This window comes from Cuculus canorus, chromosome 4 (assembly GCF_017976375.1).
Source record: "Cuculus canorus isolate bCucCan1 chromosome 4, bCucCan1.pri, whole genome shotgun sequence".
NCBI classification, from domain to species: domain Eukaryota; kingdom Metazoa; phylum Chordata; class Aves; order Cuculiformes; family Cuculidae; genus Cuculus; species Cuculus canorus.
Window position 1 is genome coordinate 25,467,714 of NC_071404.1, and position 14,240 is coordinate 25,481,953.

The following is a 14,240-nucleotide window of genomic DNA, read 5'->3' on the forward strand; positions in this document are numbered from 1 at the left end:
GGATACATACAGTTTGTATACAAAAGCAAATGCTTTGAGATACTACTTGCAAATAACGCTAAGCATCAATCACTTATGTTTTTATTTAAATCCTGATAATACAAGTAAGATTATATAGATATTAGTAAAATCTGAGAAAGCAAGTATTTGCTGAATACAAACTATACTCACTTGACAGCATTTGGATCCAAGCTAGCATACAAATAGTACAAACACTTCATTCGCTCTTCTGTTTCCAAATTGTGTGGAACTAGATACTGAGCAAAGATTTTCTCTACCAGTAATCTGCAGGAAAAGAGATAAAAACTGCATGTTTCCAAAAGTGATGATGCCTTTCAGACAAGCTGAAAGAACAAAAAAAAATTGGAAGCCATTTAAAGTAGATTTTTTCAACAGAAAAGAAAAAAAAAATCATATTTTTTCTTATCTGTGAAGATCACTTCCACTGCTGATGGAAAGATTAGCAAGAACTACTTCTTGAGAGCTTTTCCATGTTATTTCATTTTCATCTCTAAGAAGGAGTAATTGCTTTATTTGTCACCATCCAAATTCTCCTTTTCCTTTAGGTTCTGAGAATCTCTCTTTGTTCACTCATACATAAGAGAAAGGTACAGACAGTAAAGGAGAGAGAATGCAAGAATACAAGTCAAAAGAGAAGAAAAGTAAAAATCTGAAGTATCTTCAAGGGAGAGGCTAAGATAAAACTAGTACTCAAAAAAAAAGCAAAGCATTTGAAACTACTCATTATTCTATTACAGGAGCTAAAAATCAGCATTAAAAAGGTGGAGACAAAACAACACCAAAACAAAAGGAGCAGAAGCAAAACTAAGCGAGAACAGATCAAACTAGCAATACTCCAATTATTTTTTTTTTTAAAAAAAAAAAAGAACAATACATATTTAAGGTTTTACATTAAATATAAAACCTGAACTACAAAATATGACTGCACAGGTCATCTCATTATAGTCTCCCCCAAAAGAAATAACATTCAGACATTAATTCAATTCATAGTAACGAGAGCTGTGCATAATGTTCAGCCATACAATTTGACATATTTATGGACAAATATTTTGTGTATTTGAATTTACAAATATTTCCACTATGATTCCTAGCAAATACTCTAGGAGTGCCTTGTACAAAGAGCACTGAAGGCAGCACAGGTAAATCACATGTTATTTCCGCTCAAAGAAAATTCCAACATTATGGAATGGCAGAGGAATAAGAGGGTGATAATGAATATGGATACAAACATCTCAAGGCACTCCATTAATATTAAGGAAAATCTGACTTTCCCCCTTGAAATGTACATTTTACTTCTGATGACTCAAAGATCTAAATTACCTGGGGAACAGGATTTTCAGATCTCAGGAGACTCATCTATTCAACACACGAGGAAACTGGAGGTATCAGAGTTATTTTACTAATCTATGAACACTGCTCTAGCTCATGGTTCTACAGATACACGTTCTAGAAAATCTGTCAATGCAGATGGTGAGGCTGTATCATGCCTTTCTTGGTCTGTGTTGGTTAGGGTAAAGATAGGGAATTCCTCTTTGACACGCTTTTCTCCTGTGAGGAAAGTCCTTGGCTAGCAAATCAAGAGCAGGTAGCAGGGCAGTATCTAAGATGTCTTTATTTTATTCCCTATGCATTTGTTGTAAAACACACAGGTGAGAAGCATTTTTTATTGTTACACGTTCTCAGCCTTTAGTAGATGTGCACATCAATAGTCAAGTACCATGAAAAACTACCAAGGAACTAAGTTAAGGATGTGTGGAGAAAATTAATTCCGTTCCACTTCATGCCTGAATACTGTGTGATACTGCACTATTATCCTTTCGAAGAACTAGTGCTATGTCATACACACAACAGAAAATACTCTAAGGCTGAGACAGTTGTTCACTTTTTTCCTCCTCCCTCATCGTGGAAGGAAAACAGGCCAGAGTTGATTAATTTTGACCTATGCTTGTGTGTTTAAGGATTGGACGGACTATCTCTTAAAAGATCATAGCATTTCTACAGCTCTTCAGGTGCTAAAAGTACTAGCTCTCTAGTAACAACATTGAAATGCATTTATTCCTCTAGTCTGAGACAAGAAAACCAACCCAATGGTGTGACTGAGCAAGAACTCCATTGTCAGCCTTAAAAGCAAGTAGAATTTGGATTAAAATTCAGGGTACTAAACTGAACTAATGGAACACTGAAAATCAAGCCACCAATCTTTTGGTGCAGATACGCAGAAAACAGTCTACAGTCCATGTCTACTCATTAAAAGAACAGTTTCAATGGCTTAATCAGACTTTCAGAAGATTTCTTGTTAGAGAAACAGAAAGAAACTCAGCTTTGACTACATTGTCTTTCCTTAAAATTCATCATTTGCTTAACAGTGTTCTGCATTTCCAGTGAGCAGGAATATTGAAAACATCTGTCCCATTCACCGTGGAACTTTGTTTCATTCTCTGCTCACTATCAAACCTATGCACTGAGCAAACGTCACAATTCAAACCAAAGCATACTTGAGGCACATATATACACAGAATTAGCTTTGTACAAACTATGTGGAGATTTCCCAATTTTTCAGTATTTGATACTTCTAACTTAGCAGAGCTTCAGTGTAACTTCTGTGTGTACAATCTCATATCCAGAGATTTATTTTTTTTAAAAAAAAGAAGGCAAAAAAATCAAATATGTAACTCTGGTCCACTCATGGTCAGTGAGATGAACAAAATGAGAGCCTTCAACACTGCAGCGGTAAGAATGCTCCACCATAACTGGGAACTGAAGGAGGCCATTAGCCCATTCAGACTAGTTACTAAGATGACAAAACATATTGAGGTAGCAGAGAAACACTACAAAGGAATGGCTGATTTCCAAGCCTGCTTTATTAAAAATCTAGGCTGAAGACTGTGGGATCTCAGAGTCTGGCTTTCCATATTAAGACAAAAGAATTAATAGAGAGAGTTGAAAGTTATCTTCCAAAACCTTGGCCAAAATACTTTTCTCTAAGCAAAAATAGTATTTAAAAAAAATTAAGGGACAGAGTGACAAACCAGGGAAGACTAGGCAATAGGGGGAGCACCTCTGATGCTTCTTCAGCTTTTGTTCTACCTAAACGGTCTGTTTTTCTAGAGCACACCAAAACAAGATGTCTGTGCATGTACTGTGGTGCGTACATGCACCATGCTCACAGATCTTAGATTTTAACAGGCTAGCCTCTGGAAAGTAGGAAGGCAAACAATAACTGTGTATGGTAAATGCAACATTTGACAATATTTTTTTCTGCGCAGTGGCTAATGACAAACATTACAGATCTAGTTCCATCAGTAAACAGAATGAATGCATGAACAGATAATACAATGCAACATTTGACAATATTTTTTTCTGCGCGGTGGTTAGTTAATGACAAACTACTATCATTACAGATCTAGTTCCATCAGTAAATAAAATCAATGCATGAACAGGCAATACAGTGTCCTGAGTATCTTTCTTAATTCTTAATTAAACATATCACACTTAAACCTACAAATACAGAACGTGATGTAACAGTTTTCTCATAATAAGCACATTTTTTCAGGGATCTCTTATCACTATACAATGAAAATTAGGAAGGCTTAGGTTGACTCACTTGTCATCAATGCTATTTTGATAATATATGTGTAAAAGTTTATCCTTTATCCAGCTCACTTTCTCTGCAGCATCTTTTCCAGCTTCGGCATGAAGACAATACTTCTTGTATAGCTGGGCAAGACCCATCATAGCTTCTTTTCTTACTCGCCACTTAAGGAGGAAGAAATAAAAACAGGTGAGGAATAGTTTTGGTAAACAAATATTCAACATATACATAATACAGTAAAGATGCAGAAGTGTGATAGATGAAGTGGCCAATTTCTAAACTCCTACATTTAGACAATTCAAAAGCTGCAAAAATGCTGTTTATAGCCTCTAAATGAGAATTTGCAAAGCTCACCTAAGGGGTTTCCCCTATACTATGCAGATTAAGTATTGTCTGTACAGTGGAATCCCATACTCCTCTGTGCAGAGCAAAGAAAATCTGGGAGTTAGTCAGTATAAAAAACAGCTTAACATGTATGCTTGAATAAGTGCCTTCTTGAATCAGGATACAGAATACATATCTATTCAGAGGCAGGCACCAATTAAAGGTGGCAGCTTTCTTTCTTCCTATAGCCTTACACTGTCACAGCACCCTTGTCTAGAAATGGGAGATCTGGAGCTTAGGCCTAGCTAAACCCGCTAAGGCTTGAACTCTTGCACCACTTTCCAGGACAGTGGGAAAGGCCCTTTTGTGCTCAAGCCTTGAAGTAATTGCTGTAAATCTCCAGGGATTTAAAAAAAAAAAAAAAAAGCCAGACTACAACATCCACAGATGGGGTTGCTAGGTTCCCATCCTTGCTTTGGTGGTCACTACTTTATCCCCTCACACAAACAGGAAACGTCACATTATTAAACACTTTAACAGACAAGGTCTATAAGCTCTCCTATGCCCACTTGTGGAACAAATCACACCAGAACAGGTTGAGGATTAATTTACTAAATGATTTACATAGAAATACTCAGAAGAAACTTGTTTTCCCTCAACATTTAAAACAAATGCATGAAATTCAAAGTGAAAGAGAGGATTTCTTCTAGGACATGCTAGATACCAATTTTTACCTTGAACTCCAAGGAAAAACAATGCTCGAATCATTTCACTCTATCAAGCATAAACATAGATACTGCCATTCTCACTGCCCCTAACTTCTTCAATGTTGTGAAACTAAGGGCTTGTTTTAATAACATGCAGTGAGATACTGCACATTTGACTTAATAGTTTTATTGAATTTTTTTTTGAAGGGCAAAGAAAAGGAAAATCTTGAAGATAACATACATTATGTCAGCATAACAGTCTTAGATACCACTAGGTGTTCGAGTAGGTCATATCAAGATGATGGAAAAAATAAAAATTGTATTGCGTTACATATTTCTTAAACATTAAAACTACAAGTAATAGGGCAAGATAGCAATGACTTTGCCACTATACAGTATAAAACTTTGCTTTCACAAAGGAGAAACCCTTTAGATATAAACAGGTTCAGGGTTTAACACCTCTGCAGGAATTTATTCACACTCATTGTGGCCTAAAACACATTTTAAAGAAAATAAAGGTCTTCAAGAGAAACATTTTCAGATTTTTTTTTTAATATTTTTCTGCATTCAGATATACTTTTCCACTGCAAATGATAGCTTCATCAGATCTCCTATGTGAGACAGGAAGGACAGCAATACTATTGTCAGTAGACAATAGAGAAGGATTGCAAGAAATTACTCTAGAAAATTTAAGGCTAAAATGAAACCAGATTTGAGGGTTTATAAGGAAAGCAGATTTGGACTGTGAATAAATTTCCAATCATTGGAATTGCAGTAGAGACTACAAGTCAGCATGCAGAAAGGCTGTTTCAAGCAGAAGATGCAAGGCAGTGAACAGAATCCCATGGAGAATGCTTTGAGACACCACAGAAGCAAGTCACTGAACAGGAGGTACAGATAGAAAAGTTAATAAGATGCTTCAGAGAATGAAAGCTCAAGCATACAGTAGATTATAAAATGAAGGCAAGCGAAAATAAAGGGGAATGTAAGAACTGATTTGGAAGGGAGCAGATCAATAAACACAGCTAACAGAATTACTACCCTTATTTAACTAACGAAAGAATTTTGGCAGTCTTAGCTTCCTTAGTCGACCAACATAATTGAACATAATTAAAAAGTTATTGAAAGTTCAAGGCAACCCCTTACCTGTTGGAATAGTTAACCTTTTCCTTCCACAGAGTTAAGAATATTAAAATCTTAAAATTTTTCTCTTTCGTCCAGAAAAAGCTACAATTGGTTTTAGTACACATGAGGAAGGAGGAGTTAAAACTAACACATGCAGAAAAGTGTGTAAAGAAAAACAGAAAATGAGAATCTGTTCCTAAGGCTCCTCGTTCTATAGCTTTGGGCTTCAAGTTGATGTTGTTAAAGTCTGTTCTCACAAACGGACTAAATCCCTAGACCACAAATGCTGTTGGGAGAAATGGGCACAAAAGTCAGCTGTCAAAACTCTCCTCTAATTCTTCAGATTCTTCAGGTTATTCCACAGTAAAGTACCTGAATAAATTTTAGAAGCTTTAATTTATTTTTTTTAAAAAAAGTCTCCTGAAACTAATGATTCTGAAAAGCAAAGACACTGGAAAGACTCTACAGATAGTGCTCCACTGGAAAATCATAGAATTATAGAATAGTTTGGGCTGGAAGCTACCTTTAAGATCATCAAGTACCAACCCCCCTGCCATGGGCAGGGACATCTTCAACTAGATCAGGCTGCCCAAGGCCCCATCCAACCTGGCCTTGAACACCTCCAGGGAAGGCGCATCCACACTTTCCCTGGGCAACCTGTGCCAACACCTCACCACCCTCATCATGAAGAAATTCTTCCTCATGTCAAGCCTGAATCTGCCCCTCTCCAGTTTATACCCATTGCCTCTCATCCTATCACTACAAGCCTTTGTGAACAGTCTCTCTGCAGCTTTCCTGTAGCCCCCCTTCAGGTACTGGAAGGTCGCTATAAGTTACCAAATGGACTGATAAAAATGGATTTGAAAACTACAAGTGGTGGTGGTGATTGGGTTTTTCTGTTGTTTTTTTTCATAGCTATAATCATGGTGAAAACACTCATACAGATTGAATTAGCTAAGGATGTCTTTCAAAAAAGAAAGTAGTGTATTTTAGCCAAAACCTTTACCCTAAAAAAGTCATTAGGCTATGTTTACTAATACTGTGCCAACTAGAATATGGTCAGGAGAAAAAAACAGGTCACATAAATGGCGTAACAGTTAGCATGACTTAAATTTAAAGTTTTCTAGATTCCATGATGTTTTATATAGGGAAAAGGCAAAACTGAAATGACAGACTAATGTATTTAAGCAATCAGCATTTTACTTCAGTCTGTTGGAGAACTCTTCTTCTTACAGTAATATCTATAGTCATTTGATAGATGATTGCAGGCCTATGAAGAATTAGATTAAGTTAAATTGATGAATGATCAACTTAGGAGTTTGCAGTAGATTTGTCCAATCAAAGCTTGCCTACAAGGGTTAAATGCAGTTAGCAGAAGACAATCAAGTTCTTTAAAGCAAAAGAATAATTAAAAAAGGTATAATGCACTATGTCAGGAACTGAAAAAAATCCTGCATCAGCAATATAAAGACAGTTACATGGACATATTCATGTCCCTCTCTGAGACTGAAGAAAAAGTCTAAAAAAATAATTTTTTTAAAAGAGCTGAAAGTTTGCAATTCCTTGATATTCACTTCATAACACTAACTATACCTACAAAGACATGCTGTACTGTTAAGGTCTACTTCATATGTGAACTATCTGTTGTCATCATGTCTAGTCAATTACCGATTTTCATTTCTCCTCAGGATGTATTTCATTAAAGCTCTCTCCAGAGATTTTTGTAAGAGAAATATCATCTATAGGTGAAGTTATTCTTGACTGATGAATGCCTGAAAACACACCTAACCTTGAAATGTAATGTATTATCAAACCCATGACTGGTGTGGAATCACTGAGTCCAATACATTAGGAACATGAAGAAGTACTACACTGGGTTAAAGGCTATACGAGCAGGAAAAAAACTAGCTCAGTAGCAATGACTATTACAGAGGTACAAGTGAGTGCCTCTTACTGATGGCGACATGCTAAATGAGAACAGAGACACTATATAGAAGAAACAACAATCAAACAGTAAGTGGAAGTCTCAATGGGAAGTGGTGGTTAAGCTAAGAGCTTTTAAATCTCATAGATGACTTTTTGGGCATGTTTGTTTAATGGCTGAAAAAGAAGGAAGGTGGTCTTAATCACTCATAAGCAACATGCAAGGTCAAGCTGCAGGTACAACTAACTGAAGAGCTGCTTTATAACAGTGAACATTCAAAATCAGTATTTCTTTTCGTGCAAAGATTACATCCTTTTCTCAAAATCAATTACAGTAGCATTCTCATTTAAAAAGGAAGACATAAAAAATGAGAAAGTCATTTTAAAAGAATTGAAGTAAACAGCTAGAATGACATATTATAGAAAGGATGCCTCCTATCAGAAAGGAACAATGACAAAAAATCAACATGGTTACACAAGCACAGTGAAGTCTGCTATTAAAACATCATCCTCCAAAGAGCATGAAGCTACACCTGAAAGAACGCAAACAGGAAACATTTTATGCTCTGGCAAGTTGAAAGTAAATCCCTGATGAAGCATGGCAAAAGTTTCAGAACCAAATTACTGAAAGCATACTAATTAAATATCTTCGCCAAAGCCTCCAGAAACAGGAAGCCTTCCAGACCCTTTTGTAAGGCTGAGACACAAACAAGATTGATGCCAGGAGAGAGGGATGAAGAAGTTTTTTTAACATGTCATTAGAAGGCATTTTAAAACAAATTAATAAAAGAAGGTATCCCATCCATGACTTTTTATAGGACACCAAATACTAACTGTCCTGTTATTGCAGTTTGTCAGCAGAGTGAACATAACAAATGTGCAAGAACTCAAAGGGTCCCCAGAGGAACACAGTGCCACTCACCAGAATATCTGATTTTGAATGAACAGACAGGTTGAAACAAAATAGTAACAACAACAAAGAGTATATACTGCTGAAAAAAGCAGTTATGGGAATGAGTCATTTCACTTTACATAATGGGAAGCTTTCTCTAGGTAAAAATAAATTTTAGCAGACCCACAAGTATCAGTAAAATGCATTAGGATCAAAAAAACCTTCTGAAGTCTCACACCAGAGGATTTAAAAATAAAAATCCTGTAGTGAATTAATTATTAAACGAAACACACCAGCCAATGGGCACAAATAAATGACTGGTTTTCATAATAATGGGAATGAAGTGAACGTACTGATGGAGTCAGAAGGCAATGTGCGACACCTAACATGAAAAAAATTTTAGAAACGAATAGAAGAGTGTGTATAAAATTTGCTGAAGTAGTCAGACATAACATAATAATGAAGAACTGCAGAAAAACGTCATGCTACTGAATCATTAAAATATGAAGTAGAAGAAATTCAGATTAAGGCCCATTTTTTCCATCTGCATTAACTCTGCATGTATGTTATTGGGCAACGTATAACCTAAAATTTTTCAGGAAAGACAGTGAAGTCAACATGGATGTTTACCGAAATTGCCAGCTGAACACTCAGAAACTGCATAAAAGACAAACACAACGTTAAAAGAATAAGGGGGGAAAAAAAAAAATCAGCATACAGTATGTACACAATATGGTGAGCACCCTGAATGCCATGGCCAAGTCTGGTCATCTTGGTTCCAACAGGATACAGAACAACCAGACAAGAATGACCCGAAGTATGCAATGATCAATTTGTGTGGAAGTTAATCGGTGATTCTTCAGCTTGGAAAGTATAAAAGTGAAGAAGATATGATGTATATACGTATTTATCAATTGTAAGTGGGCCAAAGGATATTTATTATTTTACATAATGCAAGGACTATCAGACAAGTTTAAAACAAACAAGTGAAATTATTTTTTCAGCACACGCACTGAATTTCAATTTACTGATAAAGATGCCATAGATGCTTGTAAGGTACAAATAAGTTAAAGAGAGAGCTTGATAAATTCATGGAATAAAGTCCCTTGAAAACTATGATGAACATCACCAACTTAATTTAAGAAATCCTTAAATCACAAATTGCTGAAAGCCAAAATTAAACAGGGCTGTAGGGACCTTTGGCCTAAACATATGTGGTAATTCTTATGCTCTTACAATGGGATTGCATTCCTCACAAATCAATCATATTTACTTGACACCACTTGATGGCTGCCTTGATAACATGGAATCTACATGAAAGTGTTCTGGTAAGAAAATTCTCTTCCCCACATCAAACTGACACTCAATTCTCAGATTACCTATTTTTGTGGCTTTGGGTTTTTTGTTTGACTTTTATGAAATTAGAAGCAGATATTCCTGAAAATAAAATATTAACACTTACCCGTTTGTCTAGTGTTCTTTCCCTTACAAAGCCAAGCAGCTGGTCATTGACTAAAGAAAGATCTCTCTTGCCCGCAGTAATAATTGTAACAATAACATCATGTCGAATGGCTTCTTCTGGGTCATGTGATCTAACCTTCAAATATTCTGTTACAATCAGAAATAATGAAAAGCTTGGCTTTTTTATGTAGATATGACCTATTCTAATTTATTAATAATACTGAAGCAATTAAATGCCTGTTGAATATCATAACCATATAATCTATTAAGCATATAACTGCCTACAGGAAACATCTGTTCCACCATTTTCTATGTTAAATATAAAACAATTATATAACTGTAAATATCAGAAAAATATAAAAGTAAATAGCTTTTACAATAACCTCATTTGCAACAGCAATGAAGTGAAATAAAGTTGATTGGAATATACTGAAAATAAAGGGCGGGTGGTGTGCGAAGAAATAAAAAGAGCAGAAACTCTCATTCACAGAGAGCTAAGAAGGTAAATGATAAATGAAAAATACTGACAATTGCTGTAGGTTAGCTTGCATCAAAAAAGAATGGTATTTTCAGTTAAGCCATAGTTAAATTTATGCTGAAGTAAAGGAAGAAACTTCACAGTTTAGGTCAGCATGATGGCATTTTCTAGGTTCAGCAGAAGAGAGCACTGGGGGATATGCTGACCATTTTTGAAAATAAACCAAGACATTGCACCAAGATTTACTTTGACTTGACAAAAGTTTCATTAGAATGTGAAATTACTTTAAAACTCATTCTGCAACAGGTAGCTTCTTACAGACTCAGTCTGACCAAGTTCACACGATGTCACACATTCCTCTCTTTCTAACAACTAATGCTTGTCTTCAGCAGAAAGCAATTATTCAGTAGTTAGCTCTTCCATCCAGCATCAAGCACTGGACTCTATACATTTTAGAAATATACTGCTATGTACAGAAATAATTACATTTCTCCTTGCTCATTTCTTGAATTATTCTAAACCCCTGTATGAGCATCTCACCAGTGAGGTCTTTTGCTAAGTCTGGATGGTTCATTAAACAATGACTGGCGAATTTCACACTCTCTAATCTCACAGGGACATGGATATCATTGAACCTAGAGGGATAGAAGATGATGAATGTTAATTTTTAATTAGCTTTGCAAATTACGATTATTCTCTATGCAGTAACATGTGTTGATAGTATGTTCCATTAACTATTGGGATGCCTTTATATGGCAGAAAATAATATAATAAAAATGTTTTGAATTTATCTCCATAATGCACCTCATACAAATTTTTATGTTACTTCCTGTGAAAATGAAAGTATGAATACGCTATATGCAGATGAAATGTTGACCCAATGGATTTGTCCACTGACTTTTGAATATAGTCTTACAGACACTGTCAATTGTGCGTGCACAAGTGTGTGTATGCATAAATGAAATTATAAAACTACAGATGGTTATTTAACATGTACCACTTGAAAACATTTACTTTTTAAAAGACAATAAATTTCTGTGTTGACTTAAAAGGGAGTATTTCTTTACTCAAAGGTAAACGCCAAATAGAACGGACATAGTTGCAGATATAGCTGAACAGTGTGAAATTTCAAACAGTGATGGTATATCTATTGTGCAATTTCTGTTATGCACGTAACATGCTATCTATCTCATCTATAATCCCATAGCTGGCAGGAACATAGCAGCAGCCCTTCAGGCTTTTCGTTCTAAAATATAACTGCTTCAAAATATTCCCTGCTTCAAAGATTTAATAGAAGAACTTGTTCAAATACAGACAAACAATTACATCCTCTAAAAACACTATGAAAAACGCAACACTATCAGAAAATTCAGAAGAAAAAGAACAAAAATCCATGATTCTATCTGCATTTCTCTTACCGCCCAAGAAAGCACTGCCAAAGAGGACGATTTTGTGTGGCCAGATCAGAATCTTTGGAGCCAAAGAGTTTAGCCAGAAGTCGAACAACAGCTAAACGTTCTTCTCCATCATTGCTCTAAAAATAAAAACATGAGAAAGGAACTGTACATCATTATCCAGGAGAATAATAACTTCTGGGCTCATTTTCCTTTTGCTTTTGTAAGTTACAATAAAAAGTGAGTTTGAAAATTTCTGATAATCCTTAGTCTCCCTAATGAGATTCTTAGATGAATATGGGCAAAAAGCAAACATCCAAATCAGCACAAATTAACTACTTCCAAGGATTCAAAACAAGTCAGCTGGCTCATTACCTAATAACGACCAATCTGAGAAAATATTTGGAAATACTTTCTCTATTATTAAAATATTATTTCACAGAAGAAAATTCTGCAAATCTATACTGAAGCTGATACACTTGCATTTCATGAGATAAGCCAACCACAGCCTAATTAACTTATAAGGTGAAGTCAAAAGATTAAGTAGATATAACTTTTGCATTAGGTCATATGAATTTATCATTATAATATGTTTTGTATGCATAATAGAGATTTGCGAGCGCTGGATACAACTTTTAAATATCCTTTAATATTACAATTATATTTAAAATAGTGATAAATATAAAATTTTTATCCCTCCAGTAGAACTTTTACTAAATCTACAGGTCTACACTCTTAATAGCCACACACATTTTATTACTTGTCCATATCTATGTTGCAACCCACCTTCAGCTTGAATTCAAGCTGTGGCATGACAGACAGCAGTAAGTGAGGATCTATGGCAAAAAGCTCTTGTATCAAATCAAACACATGTTCTGATAAGTCACTTACTGAAGACTTTCCCAGTACCAGAACCTGGTTAAAAAACTAGAATACAAACAATATTATTTAGCATATTATCCTTCATTAGTGCAAACACCATTTAAAAAAATAATTTTAATGCTGTATCTTCAACACTTTTAGCTTTAACACTTTGTAATGGAACGTACTCAATGCACATTTTTTCATCACATCAAAGCATTTCACCTTTACAGTTCTGACTCAAGCAAATTACAAACAGAATATCCTTCATAGTTCAATTAGTTCTACCAGGATTGGTTAATTTGTGGTAATTCTGTAATTTAAAATATCAATAACTTCCTCCCTGGCAGAATTAACAGGTAATAAAAGAATTGTTAATTGAAAATGCATATTCATCCATTAAAAGTTGAGAAAAAAAAATTAGTAGCTTATTATTTAAAACCAATCCAAACTGAAGATCACCAAAAGTTGAAAAGAAGCTTCTCTACTTTTAATCCATTTTGAAAAATGTCAATTACTTTATGATGCGATATTTGATAGTAATGCATCAAGGTTACTGGCAATCTAACAGAAAAAAACAAAGTAGTCTAAAACATGAATGTGTTTTTTTGGATTTGTGAAATTTTAATATGCTTGATTTACTTCCTATTAGATACTGTGGGTTAATATTAATACTATTTGAGCAGTGCAAATGCTACAAAGCTATTACACACTTGAATAAGAAAGTAAGAAGACTAATACTAAATCAACTCAAAGGTCATTCTGCACTATCCTGTTTCCAGCTATGACTAATTGCAAAAACTTAAAGAAGCAGGGGAATTGATAAGTGGTACTTGCTAGTGAGACTCCTTGAGCTTTTAAATACCTACTGATTAACCTTCTAAGAATTTGCCTAATTCCCTTTTTTAAACACTATGACTTTTTATAAGAATTCTATTGGCTTCAGCACCAAAGAAAAGCAACAGAATGGGACGCACTACATCCCCCACAGGACTGTAGTAGCTATTTTAATAGATAGAGCATGCAACATTGACATTCAACAGAAGGAATTACAGTAGAAGGAAGCCTTGTAAAAACCTCAATGCTTTTAGTCTTTTTGACTAAAACAAGTTTAGGATGGAAAAAATAACTAGTAAAGAGCTAGCAGCTTGAAATGCTTCATCCTACAGTTGGTACCAAATGAGGCTGCCTGGTTGTTGGACGTAGGAAATTCTAACAATTCCTTTTGTTGCAACAGGATTTTTTGGTGGTCACCTATTTTCACAGCCTAGATATAGACTTAACTTTAGACTGAGATGGGTAAAAATTTCCTTTTCACTTATTTGAACCCCCTCACAAACTTCTTTAACAACCAAGCTAATAATATCCTTTTCAGAAACAGTATTCTTGTCACTGCATTACAAACTGTGACTTTCATAAACATTATTTTTAATCAAGCAAATATCCAATAAGCAAGACAAAC

General features: G+C 35.0%; 1 protein-coding gene across 2 annotated transcripts in view; it reads right to left on the minus strand.

Annotated features, from left to right (window-relative positions):
* Positions 1–14,240, minus strand: part of PDS5A (PDS5 cohesin associated factor A) — an 85,158-nt gene that overhangs the window by 30,680 nt on the left and 40,238 nt on the right. For both annotated transcript variants that reach the window (XM_054065215.1, XM_054065216.1), the window contains exons 8-13: positions 12,704–12,844; positions 11,942–12,057; positions 11,064–11,158; positions 10,047–10,192; positions 3,626–3,777; positions 172–285 (exon numbers count right to left, since the gene is read on the minus strand). In XM_054065215.1, the coding sequence (XP_053921190.1) occupies positions 172–285; positions 3,626–3,777; positions 10,047–10,192; positions 11,064–11,158; positions 11,942–12,057; positions 12,704–12,844 (764 nt within the window). The remainder of the gene's footprint in view (positions 1–171; positions 286–3,625; positions 3,778–10,046; positions 10,193–11,063; positions 11,159–11,941; positions 12,058–12,703; positions 12,845–14,240) is intronic.